The sequence below is a fragment of the Marmota flaviventris genome, chromosome 10 (genome assembly GCF_047511675.1).
Source record: "Marmota flaviventris isolate mMarFla1 chromosome 10, mMarFla1.hap1, whole genome shotgun sequence".
NCBI classification, from domain to species: Eukaryota; Metazoa; Chordata; class Mammalia; order Rodentia; family Sciuridae; genus Marmota; species Marmota flaviventris.
In genome coordinates, this window is record NC_092507.1 from 10,215,198 (window position 1) to 10,237,950 (window position 22,753).

The window sequence follows — 22,753 nt, forward strand, 5'->3', positions numbered from 1 at the left end:
CTCCCCAGTAAAAGGGTTCAGCACATGCTCCTCTCTCCCTCTCCCTCTTTCCACGAACCCCTAAGGTCAGAGGAGCCATCACAAGACCCAAAGAAAAAGGTAGCTCTGTCTCTTGTGTGGTTATTTCGTGCAGCCCAGTTCACCTGGAGTGACCCTGAGTGTTTTAGTCATGGATCACGACAGCAGGGCCCCCAAGAGATGTCTGTACACCCATGTTCATAACAGAATTATTCTCAATGGTCAAGGCCATGTAGCAACACATAGCAACCCACGTGTCCATAGTCAGATTAATGGATAAGCAAGATGTAGTACATACATACAATAGAATATTATGCAGCCTTCAAAACACAAGAAATCTGGATACATGCTACAGCAGGGATGAACCTTGGAGATGTACGCTAAATGAAATAGACCTCCAGGCCTTGAGTCACCAGAGGTTGTTAGTGCCCTTCACCCAGTGATGACAACTCAAAATGTCCCCATCATTGCAAAATGTCCCCTAGGGGTAAAATCTCACCCCAGTTGGGACCATTGCTGTACAATTAAAATTAACCATAACTTGGCTGATGGGCCAATTTTAACTAGAGGCTCATGTAGGTTGGCTATGATGCTTCTGAACCTGGATCAGGTGTCTCTGTCTTGGCAGGTATTGGCAGATGCTCTCTGTTTGTGACACCTCTATGGCTGCCTTATGAGGTTGAAATAACGACCTCTGTGACAAAGGAAGGCTGTGCCTTCTCACTCTACTTGTGGAGCCTTGGAAAGGAATTATTCTTTCTTTTGTTAGCCTCAAAAAATCTTGATTACTAGAGTTTAAATACTTCAGGGCAAGGGGACACATAAGCAAAATTGGGAGAAAAGCAAATTCCACACACTGGCCTGAGTCCTTGCTTAGCGGTGGCTGATGTGTTTCTATTTCAGGAATCATTTCTACATCACGAAACCGTGCACTGGTCTGTATTCATCAATATAATTGATTGAACGATTATTTGTGCCCATCACTGATTAGAGTGGAGTTTTGTGACTCTGTTTTCATTTTCAAGGGGCTTAGAATATGTTTGGGACCTAAGATACATCCAGGGGTCAGACTGCAGTGGGACAAACAGCACATAGACAATTGCTGGTGGGGGTTATAGTGGGATTCACAGAAATATGGAATGATGAAAGAGGGCTCTACTCCTCACTGGGTCGGGTGGTGTCCCCCCAAAATTCATGTCTACCAGAAAGAATCTCAAGATGAGACCTCACTGAAGAGTGTCTGTAGACATAATGGGTTCGGTTGAGGACATATTGCTTAGGGTGGACCTTAAATCCATGGTTTATAAAGAAGGCCTTATAAGAAGGCCATGTGAAGACCAAGACAGTTCAAGTGAGGTGTGTGCAAGCCAATGAATGCCAAGGCAAACCCCAGAATCTAGGAGAGGGGCCTGGAAAAATCCCCCCTCAGAACCTCCAGAAGGTACCAACCCTGCCCACAACGGCAGAGCTGTGAGAGGCTAAATTCTGTTGTTTTAAACACCACACTTGGGATACTGTCTTTTGTTATGGAAGCCCTAGGAAATTAGTACAATGAAGCAAGATTTCATCCAAAAGCTGGCTTCTAAGGAAAGGCAAAATTTGGGTGCAGCAGAGAAGGGACAATGAGCAAATCCCAGCCAGAAAGCAAGACGGAGAAAAGCTCCAAGCATTTCCAGAACATGGGGCTCCTATAGCAGTGTCTCTGCAGAAACGGGGGTCCCCAGGGAACAGATGATTCGTGCTGGGGACGAGTGGGTGATGACCAGGCAGGCAGCATGTCATCCTGTCTGTAGACATCCTCTAAAGTGACACACTGCAGCATCTCATCTGAGGCGGCAAACCTGGCTCCTGGCGTCACCACCGCGGTGCAGCCTGCGCATTGCTGTACCTGATTTATCTTCTGTTCCTTTTCACGCTGCTGCCATTTCCTGCTGAAAAATATTTTCACTTTATGTCTTTGTTGTCAACCTATATGTTTTATTCATGCTCTCGTGGTGGTGAATTAGTGAATTAATTCTGCCTTCCAGGAAGATGGAGACTGAACTTCCCTTTGTATTCTCAGAACCCACCACAGCAGCCTAAGAGCTTGGTACACTGAAGGTTCTGAAACAGGTTCTGCTACTTAGGGGCATCTGTTTTGGAGAGGCTGAGCCTGTTAACTGATTTATTACACGTCTGGTTATAAAAAAATATGTGACATAGAAAGACCATGGAAACATCTAGAGTCAGTGCTCTGGTTAGAAATTTTAGCAACTTGGAGTCAGTCTTCTTTCTCTTCTTTTTAAAAATAGTATCTAAGGGGCTGGGGGTGTGGCTCAGTAAGCTAAGTACTTGCTCAGCTGGGCGGAGTGTCAGGGTGCAGTTCTAGTTGCACACTGATCTCTAAGCTGCTTTTGCAAATCCAGGCTCCTCCATCAGACCTTGCATTCTTGGAGGGTAGGGGTGGTGTCTTTGTCCCGAGTGTCTGAGAGCATCTTCGTGGCTGGCAACAGCATGAACAGTAGACACATTGTGGACTTTGACACCAGTCAAATCCTTGACTCTGCAACCAGCCTGTGTCTCTCAACATTGAATTTTGGCTTCAGTTTCTTCATCTGTAACAGGAGCTGTCCTTGCTCTTGTGGGGATTAAATGAGGACTCAGTATATTGCCTAAGTGTTAAGTGCAGACTGGTGCTCACTACAGGTGACCTCTCTTCCCTTCTTATGGCTAAGTTCCACCACTGCTGAGAATCATCAGTATGTTGTGAGGTTGCAGAGGTTTTTTTTTCATGGAACTGAGCAGCCCAAAGTGTCTCTTGCACAATAAGATGTATCTGTCATCCTCAGAGTTGCTATCTTTGCACTTCATTCACACCTCTCTAGTCAGAACCCAGAGTGCAGGTGTTTGCAGTTGTGATTGCTAAAGTGTGACTCCTTCCTGGGGCACATCAAGCTGCAGAAGGAAGGCAGGTGGGAAGGGCAAGGTGAAGAAACTAAAAAGACATGCTAACCTTGTTGAAAATCATTTGCAGCCACAGGAAAGGGAACTCAGTTCTTCTGTTTTTGTTTTCTAAGGCAAGCAATGTGCTGTCTGATCAAAAGATGAGTTGATTTGATGCAGTTTCTCCCAGGCCCTGGGTCCCTTTCTTCTGATCTTTAATAGCTGTTCTGTATGAGAGTCCAGGAACAGTATTTAGAATGGTCTCTTAATGAAAAATTGTTAAAAAGTACTTCTGAACATCTACCCTGAGTATTGGGTATGTTGGAGGAGGAACAACTAGTTGATGGCATGTGTGCGGCGCCATTGCCTGGCTCCTGGCCCAGCTTTGGTGTGTGTCCTCGTGCAGGTGCACACACACAGACACGTGTGAGCACTGGGGGTGAGGAGGTTGCTCACTAGGGGGCTAACCTGTCTAGGATCAAAACCTGGTCTAGTACTTCTTTAGGCAGATTCTTTTATCCCTCCTGGGTTGTGTTCCTCAGTCGTACATGAGCATAGTGCTTATCACACAGGATTATCGTGAGGATAAGTGAGAAAGTGCATGTAAAATATCAAGAACAGAACTCAGCAGAGAATAAGTACTGTTATCATTTGGGGAGTTTGAAGTTCACTTACATTTTCGTTGGCAATGTGCTGTAAACTCTTTAATCTCAGTTGTAAAAGCTTTAATCTCTTTAGGAGCAATGCTGCAGGCGTCAGGCTGCTACGCTGAGCAGGAGCCCTGGGGTTCCAATTATAACCATATGCTGTCTTTTAAATACACAACGTCTGGGCCACAACATATTTGCTTTAATCCATCCACATCCAGAGCAAGGGAGAAGGCTTTTCCCCGCCATAAAAACATCTATTTATCAGAGTGCAGTGGTGCATGCCTGTAATACCAGAGGCTGAGGTAGGAGGGTGGCAAGTTCAAAGCCAGCCTGAGCAACTTAGACCCTGTCTCAAAATAAAAGGTAAAAAGGCCTAGGGGTGTAGCTCAGTGGTAGAGCTCCCCTGGGTTCAATCCCCAGTACCCAGCCCCTAGTCCATTTAGTGTTGACCACATACCACATACTGATCTGAGTCCTGGGATGTTGTAGTGATTGAGATCATGTCCTCTACAAAAGCATCACCACACAAGGGAAGAAACTGATCAGAAGCTGTGCTAGGTGCACTTGTATAGAGTGGAGTTTCATTCACATTGTAGATTTAGACAGTACATTTAAAAAGAATTTTTAAAAAAATATTTTTAGTTGTAGATTGATACAATACCTTTATTTACTTATATGTGGTGCCAAGGATCGAACCCAGTACCTCACAAGTGTTTACCACTGAGCTACAACCCCAACCCTTTTTATTTTCGGGACAGGGTCTCACTAAGTTGCCCAGGCTGCCCTTGAACTTGTAATCCTATTACCCACTATGGAAAGAGTTTCTGAAGATGTGACTAAGTGACGGGGAGTTTATCCTGGATTATCTGGGTGGGCCCTCAATGCAATCACATGTCTCTTACAAGAGGGAACAGAGGGAAATTTGACTAGATCAGGTAATTTGAAGATGGAGCAGAGAGAGATGAAGATGCTGGCCTCGAAGATTAAAGTAATGGGAGTCCCGAGTCAAGGCATGCCGGCAGCTACCAGAAGTCAGAAGAGGGATGGAGGAAGTGTGGCCTTGCTGACATCCTGACTTTAGCCCAGTGATACTGATATTGGGATTCTGGTTCCACAATTGTTAAGAGAATAAATTTCTGTTGTGTTAACCTGTCAAATTTGTAACAACAGCCCCAGGAAACAAACACACCCAGCCATTTTAGATTAAGGCCAGGGAGGACAACCACTGACCATTCTATCAATCATTTCTTGGCACTACCCTGTCTGGTTCTGACTCACCACATCACTTCTAACTTAACATTCCTTTATTTTTCTTTAATGTGCAATTGAACACCAGTCAGCCTATAGCTTTTCTTTTAAAATGCTGATTTGTATGCCAGTGTTTTGATGGTGGATGGCATGGTGGGGCCTTTTTTTTTTTTCCCCCACCTTAGATGCTTTTGATATGTAGATCAAGTTGAAAGGCATTAATCTAGTTAAGGAGTGCAAAAGACAAATGACGCTTGATTCATACCACTTGTTTGCAGGCATCCACGAGATGGACAATCTCTTTTCCTAAAAGACTGGAAGAAATAAACTTTTAAAGTGTGACTTCCTTTTCCCTTAGGATGTGCCAGCCCTGTCAGTTTTTAAGGCCTTAGTAACACTGATACATTCACTAGAGTTAGGTCATCAGCTACAGTATCACTCCTTCACAATAAGACGACAGAGGGACGTGCGTTGATGAACTTGAGTGTATCACGGGGCTCATCACATCTCCGGACAACGTCAGAGGTGCATCTGCACTGAATTAAAAGTCTGTTCTTTAGATTGGGTCCTTCCCACCGAGGGCAAGTGTCAGCGTTTTCCTGATGTCATCTGCACAGGACACCTTATCTTGACGTGCTCAGTGCTTCAGATACCACATCTAAGTGACCACTCCGAACTTTCTGCCTCACTGCAGCTCCGGATTCAGCCCCCCCCACCCCCCCAGACCCTCTCTCCCATCCAGTTCAATCCAGTTCACCTCCGCAGGGCCCCCGCGCCTTGTCCTTCAGAACCTGTTTGCTCCCTCTCTGCAAACACCAGGTTCCACAGGGACAAGGCCACTGTCCTGTCGTTCTGGAGCCGCTGCACCTTGGACCGGTGCTAGGCGCAAGACGGGCGGCCAGCGAACACGCTTCGCGATGGACGCCTCCCTGGACTTTGGTCTTTCCTGGCGAGGCGACAGCGGGGCCCTGGACGGCGGGGCCCCGGCCTGCGAGCTTCCCCGACGGGTACCGGGCGACCTGTCGGCGGCCCTTCCCTCCCACTCCCCTGCCTTCGGAAAGGCCGCGGAGTCTTCGGTAACTCGGAGTCGCGCGGAAGCCCGACGCCCCAGTGCGCTCAGGGCCACGGTGCCGGCGAGGCGCGGCCGGCGGTGGAGTGGGGCTGGGGCGCGGCGCGCGGTAGGGGTCGGGGTCGGGGTCGCGGAGGCCGCGCCGCCGCGACGTCACTTCCGGCCGGGGCCAAGATGGCGGCGGCGAGGCGCGGGCGCCGGGGCGGGCGGAGTGGCGGCGGCAGCTCTCGGCGCGTTGAGGCGCGGGGCGCGGCGGGCGCGGGTAAGAGCCGGCGGGGACGGGCGGCCTCGGGGCCGGCGCCGGGGTCCCGCGGGGAGCGCGGCGGCCGCCACACGCCAGGGGCCGGCGGCTGCGTCCCTTCCGAGGTCCCGGGCGCCGCGGGCCGGTGGGGGCCCGGGAGCGAGGCACGGGCCGCCGCGTCGGTGGCCCCGCTGGCGGGCGTCGGGCGGCGTCACGGGGTCCCTCCCTGCCGACCCAGGGGGTCCCCGCGGCGAAGTTTGGGGCTCGCTTTGTGGCGGAGTGGCGGGCCCGGGGCGCGCGGCTGCAGGGCCGCCGGGGACCCCACGTGGGCTCCGCGGCTGTCCCGATTGTCAAGTCGCCGTCCTGCGCCTCTTTTGTGTTCCCGTTGAGTGTGCCCTGCGCGTTTGCGTGCTTCGTCTGTTCCGTGTCTTGCGTCTTTGTGTTTCCTGAGTAGTTTTCGTGTTAGAGATTGTCTCCCAGGATGTCTCCGTGGACCCACCGGCGTGTGTGTGTCTCTGTGTGTGTGTGTGTGTGAGTGAGTGACAGATGTGTACTTCTGAGTATGTTAACACATTTGTTACTAAAAGCAATGCATGCACCTTTTTCTGAAGGTGGCAAGCGAGACATGGAGCAAACCTGAGAGATCAGGCCTCCAGGATCCCTCCCAATCCACGCGGGAAACACCCACGGGCTTGCAACCCTATGTCAGGCTGTGAGCAGTGGGGAAAATCCCCCAGTTAACCGGGAAGCCCCATTTCCCAATCCTGTCCCTGTGCAGAGATGCAGTTCCTGCTGGTCCGAGCTATGCATCTAAGGTTGTGTTGAGGGTTTTTTTTTTGTGTGTGTGTTTGATAAGCAGAACGCCTATTGCTGAATCCCAGTAACTTGTTCTTAGACCCCTTTAATGGGACACTGAAATGATTGTCTCTAGAACAGTTATTGTCCCCCAAACATGACTAAAATATATAGAAGTTTTTGTTTACTCCAGTTTTATTGTTACAAATGACTGCCTCGATTAATAGCAAATGGAACCTTTCCCTGTTTCTTTTATCTACAATAGCACAGATTTCATTTCAGTTTGATTAGTTTTGTTCATGTATGAAAAAAAAGTAGGTTCTTTTTTTTTTTTTTAAACATGATAGGAAATGCGTGTACAGATATTAAGGAGGGAGAACTGAGACATAATCACGCCCTTTTCCTTTAGTAGGGTTCTGTTTTTGAGATGGCATGCAACTAACTGCCTCTTCATTCTCCAGCCTTTCTTTTCCTAGTGGATATCAGTTTAGCTTTGAGAAAACCTGTAAAGATCACCTTATTAAACCTCCCTCGGTTCAGGCTGTGGAAACAGATGGAAATTCATAGTGAGAACTAGCACTCATCTGCATTTGCTGTTAATTCAGGACTCTTTTTACCTGACACATCTTTTCTGCTTTGATTGAACTAAACTAGTACATTTGAATTACCCAGGGAAATGTTAGGAATGTAATAATAATAATGCTTAGTAAGTGTTTGCTTTTGTCAATTTTGAAGGTATTTTCTTTCCTGGAAAAGTTGGTACATTTATTTGGGTTTGTCTTATTTTGTAGGTAGTGCCTGAAATAATAAAGTTTAAATTTGTAAATACGGTATTAGTTTTGTAAGTACAAAGCATAAACAAGATATTCTCACAGCAGAACAGATGGAAAATAGAAAATCACAAAGAAGGGATAGAAATTGATTATAACCTTCTTCCTCTTCAGGTAACCATTGTTAACATTTTGGCAAATTCTCACCTGCTAGTCTCTCTTGGTGTCCATATGTCTATCCTTAGTCATATATATTTATGTGTAGAACTTGGCTTGCATTTATTCAGGATTAGTATTGTGTATTAATTGTGACCTGTCTTCCCATATGATGCTATGTGTATCAATGCCATTAACTATTCTTCACTTTGAGTCATAACTTATTAATTTCATAATGATCTGTAAAGTTTCTAAAGCCTGAGATTTTCTTTTTATTATTAAACATTTTTGAAAGCTTTTTTCTATTGTGAAGTTTTATAATCTTTTAAAAAAATGTGCAAAGTGTAAATTCCGCTTCTAAGCCTCTAAGCATTTTTTTTTTTTTCAGATACTGTTATGAGAAATAACAGTTTTAGCTCCCTGTTTTCTCAGTTGGATTTTGCAGTTACATAAATATATCTACACACATACTCATTTGAGGATTATTTTGTGTTAGATGTTTATTTATTCATGGAACTGTTTCTTTAAGTCTCCTTTCAAGTCTAGATCTGATTTACAAGCCTTCCAGGTCTTGTTAAATCAGAGTTTCTAGGATGGAAAGCACCTTCTGTTGTTAACTAATTTCATCTCTTCTGAGTAGCTTTTCCTGTTATTTTTTATTACCTGTGCTGGGGGGGGGGAAATCAAAACCCTAAAACCAAACTGTGGAATTTTACTATAAAACTCCACAGTGGTGAGTACAAGAGGAGTAGATGGGCATTGAGGGAGGGAATTGTCAGACTTGAATGGGGAGGGGTAGCTACAGGGAGTTTCTGGATGGCTGAGAACGTTATCTGCCTGCCAATCGTGACACCTGCTCCCACTGCCATGTGTCCTGTGCTTCATGGTTTGCTGCTGGTCAGGGTGGCATCACCCATTACAGTGTTTGGTTAGAGGCCTGGGGTAGTGTTTTGGCTCTTTCCTTTGAAATTAGAAGTTTCTAGATAGAGCCATAAAATTCATCTTTGTAGGGTGGCTGAAAGCTGTGGACTCCATTAGTCCTGAAAGCAATACTTAGGCTCCATTAAAGCAGACTCCCTCAGCCTCTGCACTGCTGACATTTGGCCTGGATGATTCTTTGTTGTGGGGACTCTTGTACATTGGAGAATGTTTAGCAGCTTCCCTACCTTGAGATGCCATTGGTACCTCCCCCTGAATTGTGACAAGCAGTAGTCTCCAGGCTTTGCCAAATGTCCCTGGGGGGCGGGGGCAGAATTGCATATAACTGCTGCATTAGAGAAAGATTCATCTCATCTGACTGGATGGTTGAATCAATGAAGCAGTTTATCAAATCCCACAGAACTTTTAGACAGTATGGTTTATATCTGGAAGCCGGGGAAAGGTCCTCCTCTTCTCTCCATGTTCCTTCCAGCTTTGTCTTTTGTGACTTTATAGAGTGATCACTTCAGCAGTTTTCCTTTGGCAGTCTTGTGGCAAGAGATAAAGCAATGTGAAGTGTCCTGGAGATTATGAAGGATTTTTCATGACATGATACCAGCATTCTCAGTATGCAGATTAATTTTTATTATGAAATTTAAATGAATTTGCATGGAGTTGATACATGTTGAATAATTTAAGCCTGTGGTCCACTATTATTATGCTGGACATCCCAAAATAACTGTCTTTTCTTCCTAGAAAATGGGACTTGGTGAAGCAGCCCTTTAAAGATTGATGGTACATGCCAAACTAGTTTTTCTAAAATTTCCTTTTCTTTCTTTAACAACCAGTTTGGGGTTATGCACAGAAATGATGAATTTGTCCTGAGGAAAGGTTTACTTCTGAAGTGCTTACCTAACTTTAACTCCGCACATTATAACTTAAAAGAGAGTTAATGATCTTCATGGAAAACATGTGACATCAATGCACCTTATTCAGGGGGAAAAATAGAAGTCACCAAATCTTTGCTAGTAATCTTTCTAAGTATAGAAAATATAGATTGAATTTTGTTATTGGAGTAAGTAAAAAGTATACAAAAACAGATCTGCTGTAGGGATCACATTTAATAATGGGGTGGTGTTTTGAATTACAGAAGAGCTGCATAATTTTGATGGTGTGAATGCATGTGTCATTTAATATTTTTTCTTAAAAAGAGTGTCCTTTATTCCCCTCCCCACCTCCCTGAAGCATGAATTAGAGTTACTGTGTATAGTAGTAAATTTGATTCATTTGGAGTGAAATATGCTTATAATATTCTTCTCAGTACCATATAGTATTTATTCTTGGAGTCCTGGCTCATGTCATACCTCTGCTATGCTTTCATTTATTAGTCTTTAGGAACATGCCAGAAAGGAGGTTTCACTGAACACTTATATATTTTCCAGCCATTTTGGTGAAAAGAATATTCTGTAGCTCTTGCAGTAAATCACATGTTAGGTTGCTTTGAAAGAGCAGAATTATTCCTTGGCACAGCTTGTCTGAAACATGTAAAGCCAAGTGCAGCTGTTAGGTTGATTATAGTGGGCAGCCAATCTGGAAATCGGGGAAACCCACTCGGTTTTACAAGCATTTGTATATTTTCTAAGACTATAAACTTTGGTGAGGAAATTCTGTGTACTTTCAAATATAAATGATGCCATCAAAATTTGAAAAGAATTGTGAGATGGATAAATCCTGTTATGTACATCAGTCTGAATGCTGTACCTTTCTCAAATCTTACTAAGAAAATATAAATTAAGCTTATTTTGGAGTATGATTGTAAAAGTGACATTCAAGGTGCTTCTTAGTCTGAGACTTATTTTAGGGACCTTGCCATAATTCAGAAAATTCCAATTTTAAGGCATACCTGCAAGTAAGAATTTTGAAAAGGGGTGCTCTTGGATTAATTTACATTCTTAATTGTTAAGCTCTGATACCTTTTGTTAGAAGACATTGAGCAGGAGATTGATGCCATCTGAGGGCAACCTGTAGTGATTTAACCGACCTCGGTGTAAAGATGACAGTCTCACAGATGAAGCACAGCTGAGTGGGGGGTCATTTGTCTCCTCTTGCCTCTTCCTATCTATAAACTGAGTATAACCATTGCTTCTCTTTCACTGGGATGTTTTGATATGATAGGTAAAGAGCATGCAAGCAGCATGAGGGACTTCCAAGTTTTGAAAAACATTAGTAACGTTCTTCTTGGAGATGCCATGGCACAATTATTGTTGAGAGCAACCTTTGCAAGTTATCTCTCAAGTTCTTAGGATTTTTGATCCTACTAGTATGTTCCCTTCTGGACATAGAGAGAGGGTGGTACTGTGGGAGGCCAACCTTACCGGTGACTGAGTTACACTTTCCAGCTGGGTGATAAGGCGCTCAGTCACAGAAATGGGTGTGTCTTGCTACAGCCCCATGGGTGAAGCTATGCTCACCTGTTCCTTTGTAATATAACCCCTTGCCCTGTTTAGGATAGAATCTTCCATGGAAGTGCCTTGTGCGTGTCCCCTCCTCTTACTGTGCCCTTGGGTGTGGCCTACCCAGGTGTCAGTCAACCTGCTGACAGTGGACATCATGAAGATAGACTCAGCCCCTGAAACCTGACCCCTTGCCTCATTTGAATAGCTTCTCCTCAATAAAAGGGGTCAGCGGTGCTCTCGCTCTCTCTCTTTCTGTGGACCCTTAAGGTCAGAGGAGCCGTCACAGCAACCCCCAAGAAAAAGGTATCTGTGTCTCTTGTGTGGTTATTTCGTGCAGCCCAGTTAGCCCAGTTTAAATAGAGTGACCCCTGAGCCTTTTAGTCTCGAGAACAGAAACCTGGCATGGTACTATTTTTCTAGTCCTTTCCATGCCTTCCACAAAGCCAGAGGTTCGCATCTTCTACTCTTCTCTCAGAATATTTATCCCGTTGGCAATTTCTTTTTCTGAGCCACCCCTTTGAGACTGAAGACTTGTGAATCTCTGTCTGAAACCCTGACTGGTCTGTGTGGGGACAGTCTTTCTTTCCATCAATGGATGTAGCTTTCCATGGAACGACTGGCCTCCTAGATCCCCCTGCAAGAGCTCCCCACTGTCCACTTTAGTCCCATCCCTGCTCTGACTGCTCTCTATAAAACGTCTTCAAGATTACTTTTCCCAGTGGTCACCCCGCATTTCTGGACTCATCCTCACACCTCTTTGCCTTGTTGAGTTAGCTGACGCGTTCTGCCAGTTCCTCTGCCAGTTCCTCCGCCGCCGCATGGACCAGCTCTTATCTTCTCGCAGCTGTCACCTGCAGTTCAAACCCTATTTGTGTATTAGTTTGGAATCTTAATGGACCTGTCTTCCTGGCTGCTTACTTGTCACCTACTTTATCACTTTTTAAACTTAATCTTCTTAAAAAATTAGACTCTGTTTGTCTGTGGCAATCCCCCAGTCAAGAACCCTGCCTCCCATCCTGGTGGCCACAGCCGCATTCTTGATTGGCCGTCTGGAACCCTGGCTCTTATGCATGTGTCACAGGCTCTGCTTTTCAGTAATTCCTGTTCTGCCTTTTGCTGTAGACCTTCAGGGCTTTGGGAGTGGGATAATAAATCCTCACACAGTGTCTGGGGAGGCCCTGCAAGGTCAAGTTCAGATTTAACCTGGAGTTCAAAGCCCCTTGCAACTGTCGCCATCTATTTTATTAGATCCATACTGAAGGCACATTGTCTTGCTGGCCATAGCAAACAAACATCAGAACAATCTGTCATGGTTTTATCGTGAATGGTTAGGGATTTATTTTTACCTTGAAATAAGAACTATGAATAACTTGTTTTAAGGAAATATGTTTTCCCTTAAAATAATAACTCATTTATGTTCAAGGGCTTCTTAAAATGTGAAGGTGATGCACACCTTGCTCTGCAAACAGTAGGCATAACTGATTTTTGAAAGCTTTTGAGAATGGAAGTAGTTAACAGATTTAGCTCAGATTATTTATACAAGAGTTTCTCCCTACCAAATAAAGAATACCTTCTAGAATCTTGGGTGAGTCTTGTACTTTTTAAGTGTGCCTGGCACCTCTGCAAGAGGGTGAAATATTGGCCCTGCCTATCGTGGGCTTCCAGTTTGCTTTGGGTTGTTCACCTGGGACCTCAGGAAGCCTCCCTGTCACTGACATGTGGGTTACATGGAAAGGGAATTTTCCCGCGTTCCCTGTTTTGTTGGAGGAATTCCAAGATCTCGAGCAGCCACTGTAAGATGACCAGATTAATGCTGTGAGAGGTTAGGTGAGAAACAAGCACTTGGGTGACAGGACCAGCATGGCCACAGTTGTGTTCTGCTGAATTTTCAGGAAAATCTCAAGTATATTGCAGAGGTCCTGAAAATCTCTGTTTGCAAAGTTGAATCACAGAAGCAGTAGTGGCCTTGGCAACTCTGATGGAAAAACAGTAACTCAGAGCAGCTGAGTGTTCATTTGGGGGTAGGAATTGTGGGGTGAGCTAACACTTGTTTGGATGTAGACATTTGAGTGTTAGTAAAGAATTGACTTAATTTTCCTTTTATAAAAAACTTAGAAGTTTTCACAAATGTAACTTTAGGGAAAATGTCAGAAAAGTATCTTTTATTGAAACTTTGTTTTAGTACTGATGCAGAAGACACAGTCACAGGTTACATTGTACTTCTGCTGGGAGCCAGGGCTATAGGAACCGAGGGCCCTTTTTACAGCAAGCCCCCAAGGGAAGCGCTGGTATTCTGCCCACCCCCATGGCTTCGGCTTCGTGTTGATTTCAGCATCTTTATCTCTTGGCAGTTAGTCTTGAAAATAAGGAAAGGGAATTAACTTCTTAATTCAAGGGTGTTTTGATGGGGTGGATTTACCTCATCTGGGAAAATGGACAGTAATTCTTTTGTTCTTCATGCCTTGGGGAGGAATGTCCTACTGTTAGGGAGAGGTAAGATGATATATTTTAATTTCTTTAGAGAAGCTGTGTGTGTGTGTGTATTTATATAAAATTTGCAGGGGGAGGGGGTACTGGGGATTGACCTCAGGGGCACTCAGCCACTGAGCCACATCCCCAGCCCTAGTTTGTATTTAGAGACAGGGTCTCACTGAGTTCTTAGCGCCTCACTTTTGCTGAGGCTGGCTTTGAACTCTGATCCTCTTGCCTCAGCCTCCTGAGCTGCTGGGATTACAGGCATACGCCACTGCACCAGCTGAAGCTGGGTATTTTTAATTAGGGGGTTAGAGAGAATTACTGTAGAAATCCTAAACAAAGCCCAAAATTTATGAAGTAATGAACTCTTTGTTCAGTGCAATATGACATAGGTGTACAAATTTAATCAGAAGGATGAGGACATATTTAATAGCTGTTTATAATATCAATCAGATAAATGATAAATAATTAGCAATTGAGTACATTTTGTTGTAAGCTTAGCTCTTTTATTAATGATGCTGGGAACAGTATTCTATCTTATTTATTTATTTTTTTGTGGTGTTGGGGATTGAATCTGGGGCCTCAAGCATGCTAGACAAGTGTTTTACTACCTATATCAGGAGCAGTAATTTAAAACAAATTTCTCTCTAATTCCCCCACTCCACCCCACCCCCCAGGAAAGGAGGAGATTTCTGGTGGGGAAAATGCAGATTCATGGTGCTTTCCTAGCATATCAGCTTGTCTCTTATTTGACATTGTAATATGGTATGATTGAATTGCTCAAGGCCCGTTGGAGTCAGAGGGCTGTTGATCTCTGAGCTCTATAACTTACATATTTTAAATTGAGCTTTAATCATCCCCCCCGCCCCCATGGGTACTATAGCTGAAAAGCCCCTGAGAACAGTAGACCCTCCATTTTTCCAGTTTGCTGCATGTTTGAAAAAAATTCTCCCAGCTGGAGCGAACCCTCTAAGCCTCACTTTCTTACTTTAGTTTTGCCACTTTCTACTCTGTGGGTTCAGGGAATCAGGTCCTGGGACAGTTGGCTTGGTGTTCTGGGTCTCATTGATGAAATGATGTTGAAATGGGAAAAATTAGTTGTTTGTGAACATCCCATTCCTGTGTCTCTTCATTTTTATTTTTACTTATTGATTTTTTTTTTTTTTTTTTGTAGTACTGGGGATTGAACTGAGGGGCACTGTACTAGGGAGTGACTTCCCCAGTCCTTTAAAAAATTAAAAATTTTCAGATAGTGTCTTGCTGAATTGCCCAGGCTGGTCTCTGACGTGGCCATCCTCTTGCTTCAGCCTTCCGAGTTGCTGGGATTGCAGGCATGTTCTTCACAGGCTTCTGCAGGAAGAGCAACTCCTCGTGCTGATCTCTGTGTTACCACTGTCTTTGGCCTTGGTGGAATCATTCTGGGGGATGAGAGACAGCAGCCATTTCAAGCAGGATCCACACCCTCCGATTCAGCATTTGCCTAGTCTTTGCTGTCATCTCAGTCTTTCTGTTTCTCTTTCACTGCACAGTGCTCTCCTTAAAAGGATAAACATTTTAGGTTTGATCTCTCACTCTAACTTGATAACAAAGGCTACGTTTTCAAAGGAAAATGAGGCTGTATATTTTTGTGTCCGACTACATGATTACCCCTATGGAATTATATTAATTTGGAAAGGAAAACGAATGACTTCATTTAGCAAACTCTGGGCAGACTGAATATTTGTGATTTTTGCTTAGTTTAAGAAGTGGGCACCACAGGTTTTCAAAGTCATTTCCAGAGTTTATAGGTTGTAATCTGGTGATTCCACTTTTTTAAAAAAATATACTTATTTTATAGTTGTAGTTGGACACAGTACTTTTATTTCACTCATTTATTTTTCATGTGGTGCTGAACCCAGGGTCTCATGCGTGAGAGACGAGCGCTCTGCCGCCGAGCCACAACCCCAGCCCCTCCACCCTTTGGGTAAGAATTATGAATAATGGTTTTCTGTGACAATACATTAATAGTGTTTGTAAATTGATCAAATCATTTTGAGAACTTAACATGGTCCAGTCATTTTAAGTTTTCTAGACGTTTCTGGATTGCAAGAATCTTTTGGTCAGGATAAGGTCAAGTCGGTGTTAGACACTAAATTCACTCTGCTGGACCCTTCATAGTGTCTATATTTGCTGCAATTATATTTATTTGCCATAAGAACTACTTTATGTAGTGATTAATTTTAGAATATTTTTCTTATATTTACCCTAAACTTTCTGAGACTTCTTTCACAAAATATCATTTTAAAACCGTTTTCTTGAATCTAGTCCATGTTTTCATTGCATTTTTTTCTCTTTTAAATTCAAGACAATTGTACAACTTCTCCTACTTGTTTCTGTTTTACTTGTTTCTTTGTCCATGACCTTTATAAGTCTTAAAAGTTAAATACGGTCTTCGATTCTTGATGTTACAATGTGGAATTTTTTTGTGCCTAAAAATAATTATACAAAATTAGTATCAGTGACTTCTAAGTGGCATTGCAAAGTTAATTACAGTATTTTCCAAATAGCCACAAAAGATCTAAACCTATCCTAAAGAATAATTGTAAAATCAGCGATTTAGAGATGACTGTGTGTATCAAATAAAATGTTATTAAGTAGTTTTTCAATTCTCTCTTTCCTCCAGACTTAAACTATTCTTAAAAAATCTGCTTTTTTGTTTGTTTGGGTTTTTTTGCCTTTCATATAACTTTGTAGATTTTACAAGTCTGCAAAGGTACACGGACACAGTTTAGCTGGTGTTGTGTGATTCATAGTGCCAGCTGGTTTCTGCTTTATTCAGAGGTTTGGTGAGGGGGATAGGACTTGAGTTGCAGGGTTGTTCAGACCCAGGGATATGAGAGTCCCACCTTTCTCTAGACTTTCTGGTCTCTGGACCTCCATATCAGATAGCCCAGCTAAACGGTTGTTCATATTGCCTTGACACTTTCGCGGCCAGTGTTTGAACAAAGTCCGAAATCATTTTATTGTTGCTGTGTTAATACTGATAATTTATAATCAAATCATCTTTATGATAGTAATAGATTAAATATTGGAAAGGACGATTCTAGAATTTGAAAGCAATTTCTCAAAAAGTTCGGTATATACTCAGTATTAAAACTTTAGATATGTAAAAAAGAGATCAAACTTATCTTTTTTAAGAGTGTATGCTGTTTGGGGCTAGGGTTGGAGCTCAGTGGTAGAGTGCTTGCCTTGTGTGTGTAAGGCCCTGGGTTCAATTCTCAGTACCACATAAAAATAAATAAATAAACATAAAGATATTGTGTCTATCCACAATTAAAAAATAATTTTAAAAAGTGTATGCTGTTAGTATACTATAGTTGGTGATAAAAATTCAAAAGCTCTAAATGTGCATGTCTGTCCAATGTACTTTTTCTGCTGCTTCCAGGACTGATTAATATTAACAAGGGGGACCAGGAGGACTACATAAGACATAATCAGAAATGCTCTAGAAGTATTCAAGAATGTTTGATCAGGCGTGGAAATCCATGTGAGAAACTATGTCATAAGCCATGGTCAGAGAAATTCTGGAGTTTTTAAGATTTTTAGTATCTACCATTAGAAGACCTGAGACACTTAATTTCTTTTTTTTTTTTTTTCCTTTTGATTATGCTGGGCATGGAACCTCGGGCCTGGCACATGACAGGCAGATGCTTTACCACTGATCTGCATTTCCGGCCCAGCATTTAATTCTTTAGCAGTGAAGAAAGCATTTCATGGGATGTTAAGGTTTCAGTGACAGGTATGGAACAATTCCTCCTTGCCTCTGTATTGACAGGATCCATCATGAAATTTCTCAACTTGGCTGAAATGTTGACCTTGAGATACCATTTGATACTGAAGTGGGTGGGTGAAAACAGTGCTGTGGAGTCAGTACTGAACGTGAGAACCGTGTTGGATTGCCAGGCGCGGTCACAGGGACTTTGAGACCGCTGGAGGAATCTTAAGGAAGTTTCTCTAAAATGGCATTTGGGGTCATGGTTGCTTTAACGTGCGTCCTGGTGCACCACACTGCAGCCAGTTGCCCAGGACTGCAGTTCAGAGGCTCTGTCTGGGAGTGTGCTGGGGGTGCGCGTAGATGTTTGGGATGTGGAAAAGACTGGAGGCATGGTGGGCACGGATTGCGGAGGACAGTGCTAGAGGCCCATGGTGAAAGGCTCAGTCTCACCCAAGTCGTCCATTCTCATGCACAGTGGTCTTCTGTGGAGACGCTCTGCCTGAAGTCTCCATTTCCTTTTATTTACTTACTTAATTTTTTATTTATTATTTTTTGAGATGGGTTTCCAGGCTGGTCAATAAACTTCTGGGCTCAAGTTCCTCCTGCCTTAGCCTCCCCGATAACTGGGGCTACAGGTGTGTGCCACTGTGCCTGGCTTCATTTTTTTTTAACATCCCATGTTTTTAGTATAGTTTAATTCAGAATTTGATTTGAAAGTGCCACTTGAGACGTCAGTATCAGATTTGTAATATTTTTGGCATTGGAAAATACTTTAGATGACCATGTTGTGAGTCACAAGGGAAAGAGAAAAAAACAAGGGTATTACTGGGCATGGTAGCACGTGCCTGGAATCTCAGCTGCTCCAGAAGCTGAGGCAGGATTGTAAGTTTGAGGTCAGTCTCCACAATTTAGTGACACTGTGTCTCAAAATAAAAATTAGAAAGGACTATGGATAAAGCTCAGTGGCAATGATATACATCCCTAACCTTTTTTTTTTTTTTTAAAGGCAGTCTCACTAAGTTGCTGAGGTTGGTTTTGAACTTGTGATCCTCTTGGCTTAACCTCCTCAGTTCCAGTTGCTGGGATTATAGGGTTGTGATGCCAAAGCCTGGTCATAGAAGATGATTACACGTGTAATAATCTGAATTATGCTCTAGTTTTTTTCAGTTAGAAAAAAAGTTACCATTCATTGAGATAATAAATCAAAGAGTAAAGTGTTTGAAGTGCTGTACTAGTTATCTGAAATCAGATGTCAGGATATCTTGGTTGGAATAGTGTGTGAGAGCTAGTGACTACAAAGGGTGAGGAGAGGAAAGGAGAGAAGGATTAAATAAGGGGAAATCAAGTGAAAAACAGGTGGAAAGAAGGTAGTGCCCCAGAAAGCAGCAGCTCATCCTCCTGTGCTCTTGGGACAAAAATTGGGTGTCATCCCTGACTTCCTCTCCTTTCATGCCTCACTGTAGCAAAATCGGGGGCTCCGTTTTAAAAACATCCAGGATCCAGTTGCTTCTCATGTCTCTTCTACCGCTGGGGCCTAGCAAGCATCCACTCTTGCTTGAACTGGGCAGTGGCCTCTGATATCACCTCCTATGTTGACCCCATCCTTGTGCACGAGCCACACTGCTTCCTTGTCCCTTAGCCTCTGGTCCCTCCCCAGGAACCCTCTCATGAGCACCCTTTTCCCCTAATGCTCCTTGTCCTGGCTTTGCAGCTCACAGCCCTTTTAAAAATTTTTTTTCTATATATTTTTAGTTGTGGATGGTCATAATACCTTTATTTATTTATATGTGGAGCTGAGGATCAAACCCAGTGCATCATACATGGTAGGCAAACGGTCTACCACTGAGCTACAGCCCCAGCCCCATCACAGCCCTTCTTCCCGGCTGTTAGAGATGACTCCTCAGTCCCTCAGACTGGATGGTTGGACTTGCGGGTGTGCAGACAGAGGCAGATTTTATCCCCTGTCTCCTTCTCCCTTGCTCTTCATTTTTCTCTAAAGTACTTTCCTATCTGATGCTCTTCTTTAGTTTGTATTTGTTTACTGCAGATCTCCTCCCCTAGAAGGCAGGGATCTTCCTTCTGTTCCTCGCTCAAGAACAGTGCTGGACATATATAGGTGCTCAGGGGAGGCAGGAGTTAACAGGTGGGTGAGGAAATACTTCTATTTTGTGGGATGAAGTATTGCCCAATTCTAGGGTGGAAGGTAAAGCCAATTAAAATCTTTAAAGTAAATTGTCACTTTGTCCTTTGACAGTATTCAGTGTCCAGGTTGGCAAGTCTGTAGAGACAGAAAGTAGATTAGTAATTTCCTTGCACTGGGATTCGGGGATCACTGCCATTGGGCACAAGGTTTCTGTTCATACTGATGAAAATGATCTAAAATGGATTGTGGTATTGGTTGCACAGCTGTGAATATAAACCTTCTGGAGTTGTGCATTGAGAGTAATGGAGTTGTGTGCTATGTGGCTATCTCAGTGAAGATGCCAAAATACAAAACCTGAACAACAATGAAATAGGGCTGAGGAGCAGGAGCCAGAATTGTGGCCTTCGCAGCTTGCCCCTGCCTGCTTGCACCTGTCTTGTTGGTGAGGTGCTAGCACTCTGGTGAAGATCCTATCCCAGCCTGTCCTTCGAAGGTAGCACAGACCTGTTGGGTCTGGGAGCTTCTTATGTCCTGGTCATGAAGATGGTACTGATGGTGCTGTGAGAAGGAACCATGGTCGAGGGAGGTGGTATAGCTTGGTGGCTCCTGTTGTACATCTCAGGAGAGTATCTGCCTTTGACTGCACATTTTTTTTGCTTCAAAGACAACTTCCTTTGGCTAAAGTTAATAAACCCACCCATAAAAAGCTTAGTGAGAGAACAGGTGCAACTCCTAGAGCCTTTTCACCTGGGGCATAAGGTAATGCACAGTACCTCCTTGAGGAACTGACGGTAGTTGGGGCCATTTGTGGTCTTGGGAGGTCAGGTGAGCATATCTTAAGCATTATGAGCCTTATCACATTTTTACATTCAAGTATACATTTTAACGTGATAATAACAATCTCAGGTCTCATACAATAGGATTGATTATGTTCAACATATGATGTATACCAAGGACATGCTTATTGTGTGTGAGAAAGATGTTTACTATTAAACTTCAAAGGAATGGGCTTCATGAGTTACCTGCAGGGATCTCATGTTTTACTCACTGAGATTATATTGGTTTGGTTAGCACTGCCCTCTAACAAGATGCAGCGTTAGGGAACACATTCCCTATGCCAATTACAAATTATAGTCCATGTGACCAGGTCCTGATTTAAATATGGTGCCTTTGCTTGTGAAAGGTGATCAGGTGAGTGTGGTTCAATAGCTCAAGAGAGGAAGGAAAAAAAAATCAGCCATCCTTAATATAGAACTGGGGTAAAGTATAAAATGTCAGAGCACAATTTTCTGTGACAGTGGGTAGGCAGTATATACTTGAGCATGAAGAATATCACTAAATTACATATTCCCTGAGTTATTAACAACTAGAAATAAAGTTACAATGAAAGCAGAGTCTTGGGAGTTGAGGGAGGAAAACAACTTATTTCAAATAAGTGCATGAAAAAATAGAAGAATCACCCTTAATGGTACATGTGACCATTCCAGGAATGTTTAGCATGTCGCAGTGGAAGTCCTACTTCAAGTAGTATGATAACATCCTGTGACTTGGTACGCATTGTAGAAGGGACCACATGCGTGGATGCTACTCAGAAATGAGTACAGTGGTGCATCAGTTTGCTACAGGCTGTACTATGAGAAATGTGTCATTAGGCAGCTTCAGAGCTGTGTGAACATCATGAGTACACGTGCCCAGTGTGGCCAAGAGCTGTGGTGTCACAATGAAGCACGAGCTTATAGGACTACCCTCATGTGTGTGGTCCTTTGTTGACTGAAATGTCACAAGGAAAGAGTTTGTCTTGATCTTTTGCTGTACTATGAATATGTTGAACACTAAAAATTAAAGGAATAATTGTGCTCTTTCTAGACTTCTTTTATTAAAACATTTGCATCTTCGCATTTTTTTTTCCTTTTCCTCAAAAAATATTCCCCATGGCCAGTGTTAGTAAATTCACCTTTCTACCTCAGGGACTTGAAGAACAGAGTAGCATGCTGGGGTCTGGTAATGTTCACGTGCAGCTCAGGATTAAAGGCAGAGCACGCTGGCCTGGTATGAGTTAATCCTGGTGCTTTGTGTTTCTGACTACTAACAAAGCAAATTTATTTCTTCTTGGGAGTGATGCAATTCCAAAGCAAAATTTTGATGTCAGTTCTAATGAGTCTGCTTTCGATTGTAGAGTGCAATGATGCCCTAGTAAGGATTAGTGAGAAACCTATTTTGTTGTAGATAATAAATCTGAGAAGTTGTCAGCATAGACTGAAGTGAATCTGGCATGCAGTTGCTTTGTGAATGACCCTGTGAGCAGACTCTGCAGTTCTGAATGTGGTTTTAAATCACTGAATTTGTAGGCAGGTACATATTACAATTGTCTGTTTTTCTTTTTAGGGCTCATGTAATCAAAGAAGTTTCTTTGTTGTGTGTATCTTTACAGAACACAACAGGAATTGAAAATGAATCAGGTGAGTTTAAAAATAAAATTTATACAAATACATGATCTAGATGTCAGACCAGTTCTTGATTTTAAAAGATAGCCACACACACATTCATTCCTCCCAGATTTTCACTTTTGTTTCTTAATGCCATTTATTAGTTTGTTGCTTTCACAGTGTGCATTTGTGGAGTGGAATGTACTGTGTTTGATGGGGTTGACATTTCTGTGGGTCCCTGAGTAAAGGGCTCATACTTAGGGATTTTAGTTTAACTTTTCTTTTTTACTTCTCCCCTGCCACACTCTACTGTGAGGTTTTGTCTTTGTTTTTAAGCTTAATAAGCTTTCGTTTTAAACACTTTTTATTTTGCAATTTTCCATTGATTGAAAAGGGAAGAGGGAGTTATTTTTAGAGACTGCCATGGCTCCAGTGTAAACATGAAGTATTTTGTCCTTGAAAGTCCTTTTCATAGAATAAAGAGGACAGATATTGAAAAATAAGATGTGTTTCTTTTTACAGAAGGGTGTGGGATTACCTGGAGATTAAATTATTCTGCTCCAGCTATTTCTATAACCTCAAGGGTGTTCTGATGAGTGGAATCAGTTGTGTGGATTTAATGTATTCTTATTTTCTGGTTTCAATATTATTTCATTTGCAGTTACCGAAATTTATGGGTGTCAGAAACATTTTCTCAGAAATCTTCATAAAA

The 22,753-nt window shown here is 43.0% G+C and overlaps 1 protein-coding gene across 5 annotated transcripts in view; it reads left to right on the forward strand.

Annotated features, from left to right (window-relative positions):
* Window positions 1-6,081: 6,081 nt before the first annotated feature.
* The window catches only part of Prdm2 (PR/SET domain 2), a 119,035-nt gene continuing 102,363 nt past the window's right edge, over window positions 6,082-22,753 (forward strand). The window contains exons 1-2 of one of the 5 annotated variants that reach the window (XM_071617361.1): window positions 6,153-6,169; window positions 22,001-22,074. In XM_071617361.1, the coding sequence (XP_071473462.1) occupies window positions 22,066-22,074 (9 nt within the window). In that variant the 5' untranslated portion in view covers window positions 6,153-6,169; window positions 22,001-22,065. Of the gene's footprint in view, window positions 6,170-22,000; window positions 22,075-22,753 lie in introns of those variants that run through there. The other 4 variants (XM_071617358.1, XM_027951962.2, XM_071617360.1 and 1 more) reach the window with 4 other exon arrangements.